A 4,228-nucleotide genomic window follows, 5' to 3' on the forward strand; every position below is an offset into this window, starting at 1 on the left:
AGTGGTCAGGTTGGGGGGAGCGAAGGTGACGACCATGCCGGGCTTCAGAACACCGGTCTCAACACGACCGACGGGGACAGTTCCAATACCTGAGAGAGCAGGAGGCAAAAAGTCTTGTCATATTGCCAAAATGACACCGGTTATCAGACAGAAATTGTAAAAAAAAAAAACAGAGAAAGATAAATATAATTTTAAAAAAAACTGTGATATCTAATCAAAGTCTTGACAAAAAAATTAACAGATTTTACTAATCAGATTCTGTAAAACACAGAACATTCTGTACTCCTTGACGCAACCACAAAGCCATCAGTGACTCAACTGCAACCAACAGTCGCGTGAGAAAAATTCAGGGACTGAGCAGAAAGGAGACAAGCATGGAAACAAATCAAAAAGATCTGCAGTATGTAGAGCCACCATTTTTTCCAACATAGGTAACACCTGTGGGCACTTGGAACATTGTTGTACATGTTGATTCCATCTCTTTTTTTTTTTTTTGTTAAAAAAGTAATTAAAAGAAATTCAACTTTTACTTTTTTATGATTTATGGCATTATAACTGTGTCATCCTGCACAGAAGACATTTTCTGGGGCTGTTCTCGCTCCTTCTTCATGGTTGTGCTGTTTCCTTAGAGGTGCACGACTTTGTATTGCAGTGAAAAAGGAGCCAACAGTGAGGAAAAATGTGACAGAAGCAAAGAAAACGCCCAGAACCTGTTCTGGGTTCAGATGGTTATGGCAGCTCTGTCAGAAAATGACTCATCACAGATCATGAAAACTCCACCGCAACTCCACAGCTCCTCTCAGACTGGATTTCTGTCTTCAGGCAGGTAAGATTATTGTAATCTGTTCTTGGTTTTCTGTCTTCAGGTATAGGTAAAATCATTGTAATCTGATTTTGATTATCTATTCTGGGCAGAAAATGCCCAAGAAACTGCTTAAGATTCAGAGGTTTAATGCTTCTGTGGACACAAGACTGAACTTGTTTGGTTCGATTTTGCAACTCTCATCATGAAAAAGTTGGTTTGGATTTGATTAAATAAACCCATTTTAACACATTGACATGTTGCTGGAAGCTTCGTACAGTCGGAGAAACCCATAGTGATTCTAACAGAGCATAAACCAAAAAAACGAATCAGTTCTCTGTATCATCTGTGTATTTTGGTGGGTGTAGCCAGACTGTTGAATCTGCTCCACTCTACCTCCAGACATGTTCTGACTGATCATAATGCAGCCTGTGGCGGTGAATTACTCAGGAGAGCAAGCTATAACAACTGTAACAAAACTTGCGTAATATTTTTTGTCCTTGCATGCATGGATGTAGATTTAATTTAAAAATGATAGGAGACACATTAAGAAGGATCCTCACTTCAGGTGTATTAGATCCTATTAGGGAGAATTCTCCTCAAGAAATTTACATAAAGGTGTGTTTTGTATTGGTTCGACAGGATGACAGTGGTTCCAGTTTCCACAGTTTCCTGAGATGATGATGACTTACTGGGTTCACAGGATACAATGTGACTCCACTTACCGCCGATTTTGTAGACGTCCTGCAGGGGCAGACGCAGGGGCTTGTCGGTGGGGCGGGATGGGGGCATGATGGAGTCCAGGGCCTCCAGCAGTGTGACTCCTGTGGCTCCGCCCTCCTTACGCTCAATCTTCCAGCCCTTGAACCAGCTCATCTGAAACAGAGAAGGCAGACAGAGAGAGAGAAAGAAAGAAGAGCCGAGAGGAAAGTTAGAGAAAGAAATGACTGTTTGACGTGATAATACAAGAAAAATATCAGAAATCAGAAAACTTTAAGTAAATGCTGCAGATGGGTGATTTGCAGGATTTAATCGGAGGCCTCTATACTGAGGTGTGTCTGAGTAACTCACCTTGTCACTGGCCTCCAGCATGTTGTCTCCATGCCATCCAGAGATGGGGACGAAGGCAACAGTGGCGGGGTTGTAGCCGATCTTCTTGATGTAGGTGCTCACTTCCTTGGTGATTTCCTCAAAGCGCTTCTGGCTGTAAGGGGGCTCAGTGGAATCCATCTTGTTGACTCCAACGATAAGCTGCTTCACACCCAGAGTGTAGGCCAGCAGGGCGTGCTCACGGGTCTGACCGTTCTTGGAGATACCAGCCTCAAACTCACCAACACCAGCAGCGACGATCAGCACAGCGCAGTCAGCCTGAGCACAGAGAATTTCGTAGAACACGTGTTTTCCAAACATTGAGTATAAAATGATGACATAGCAGAGAGCAGACAAAAACTTTACCTGAGAGGTTCCAGTGATCATGTTCTTGATGAAGTCCCTGTGTCCGGGGGCATCAATGATGGTCACGTAGTACTTGCTGGTCTCGAACTTCCACAGAGCGATATCGATGGTGATACCACGCTCACGCTCGGCCTTCAGTTTGTCCAGCACCCAGGCGTACTTGAAGGAACCTTTGCCCATCTACGGAGCCAGATGTGGTTTAAATAATTCAAACATAGCAAGGAATAGGGAAGCGATTGTTTTTTAAGTGAAATTGTGATTTTTCCCAGTGAAAAAACAGCATTTCAGTAAAACACAACTGAATTTGGGGTCGAGCTGCAGTGATTAATCGGATTATTAGCCAGTTTTTAGCAGTTAAATTAAGCATCAACTATTGTTTTTATCATGGATTAATGAGCTGCAGGGTGGCGCCGTTGGTTAGCACTGTTGCCTCGCAGCAAGAAGGTCGCCGGTTCATGTCCCGGTGGAGTTTGCATGTTCTCCCTGTGCAGCGTGGGTTCTCTCCGGGTTCTTCCCACAAGGTCCAAAAAGATGTTGAGGTTAATTGGTGATTCTAAATTGTCCGTAGGTGTGAATGTGAGTGTGCTTGGTTGTCTGTCTCTAAGTGTAGCCCTGTGATAGACTGGTGACCTGTCCAGGTGAACCTGCCTTCACCCTGAGTCAGCTGGGATAGACTCCAGCCCCCCGCAACCCTAGTGAGGATTAAGCGGTGTATAGATAATGGATGGATTAATGAGTGAACAATTTTCCAAAGAAAAATAAGTCAAAATTTTTGGATTATAACTTCTTAAATTAGATTTTTTTTTTTACTCCTTTCTGATAGCTTTAATTGTTAAGCAACAGTCCTCCTCTAACACCAAGCCTTGCTTCTACATAGATTAGAGTTTTAAATAAATCACATTCATGAGGCTCCAATGATGTAAAATATTATTTTTCCATCTAATTCAATGACACAGCTTACATGTCTTGGAAAGACCTGGGTTTTGTTTGACTTTTATTGATTTTCTGTGTATATGATGCCATCATTTCACTCCGAATGACCATATTCAACAAATTTCACACAACAAATATGAACAACTGTCTTTACCTAAATATTAGCAATAATGTTGGACCATAAAATATCAAATTAAAGAGTCACTTACTTACACAAAAGGTTTTAAGCTCTTCACTATAAATATCATATTTTTAAAACTGTTTTGAGACGCATATTTTTGCTGTAGGTTTCTGGTCGGTAACAAAATATGCATTACTGTGATATTTAATGGCTTTTTAAAAGCTGTTGCCTTTGTTTAGTGTATTTAGATATTTTGTAAATCACTATTCTATTATTTACTATGTTAATATTAACCATAGCAATACTGGTTGTAGAGAAGCAATCTAGATATTGATAGGAATATTTTGTACTGCAGTAATAAGGACAATACACATTTTTTTAGACAACAGGTGGCGATTTAAACTAAGTAGTATCCCTGCGTTTAAAAAAGCAATGTAAAGTTAGAACCTTTTCCTGATTTAGACTTTAAAATATCAAATTACAGAGCAAGCAAACCAAATGAAGACACTTTTCACGTTAACACAAACAGTTTTAAGCTTCAGGCTGATGACTGTGAAGTTAATAATTGCATTTGTTCAGAGAATTTTGATATTCTCATGTTTTTTTTAAAAGGTTGGCATTAATCCTAACATTTACTCAGTCAGTGTTTACCTGTGGAATACCGGTTGTACAGAAACATTTGAGCCTGATTTTTCACATTTGTACAAGGTACATTACTACTAATGTTGGGCCTTTATGTACGTTAGAAACTCTGAATATTAACAGTTGTATGTTGTGCTGCAGCAGAATGGACAATACACATGTTTCAACAGTAGGTGGCGGTTTTAACTCAGTAAAATCAGTGAGCAGTTCCTTCCACCACACCCGTTCCTCCCTCATACTGACAGTCTGTCTCCATGTCTGCCTCCAACACAGTG

The 4,228-nt window shown here is 40.6% G+C and overlaps 1 protein-coding gene and 1 long non-coding RNA gene across 2 annotated transcripts in view; one reads left to right on the plus strand and one right to left on the minus strand.

The window, feature by feature from the left end:
* Positions 1-4,228, minus strand: part of LOC103365450 (elongation factor 1-alpha-like) — a 23,432-nt gene that overhangs the window by 9,494 nt on the left and 9,710 nt on the right. Inside the window, exons 3-6 of the mRNA XM_008292884.1 lie at positions 2,258-2,437; positions 1,874-2,170; positions 1,528-1,678; positions 3-89 (exon numbers count right to left, since the gene is read on the minus strand). Coding sequence (XP_008291106.1) covers positions 3-89; positions 1,528-1,678; positions 1,874-2,170; positions 2,258-2,437 — 715 coding nt within the window. The remainder of the gene's footprint in view (positions 1-2; positions 90-1,527; positions 1,679-1,873; positions 2,171-2,257; positions 2,438-4,228) is intronic.
* The window catches only part of LOC103365448 (uncharacterized), a 16,510-nt gene continuing 12,962 nt past the window's right edge, over positions 681-4,228 (plus strand). The window contains exon 1 of the long non-coding RNA XR_520607.1: positions 681-826. This is a non-coding gene — a long non-coding RNA (uncharacterized LOC103365448). The remainder of the gene's footprint in view (positions 827-4,228) is intronic.

This window comes from Stegastes partitus, unplaced genomic scaffold (genome assembly GCF_000690725.1).
Source record: "Stegastes partitus isolate 25-593 unplaced genomic scaffold, Stegastes_partitus-1.0.2 Scaffold841, whole genome shotgun sequence".
NCBI lineage: Eukaryota > Metazoa > Chordata > Actinopteri > Pomacentridae > Stegastes > Stegastes partitus.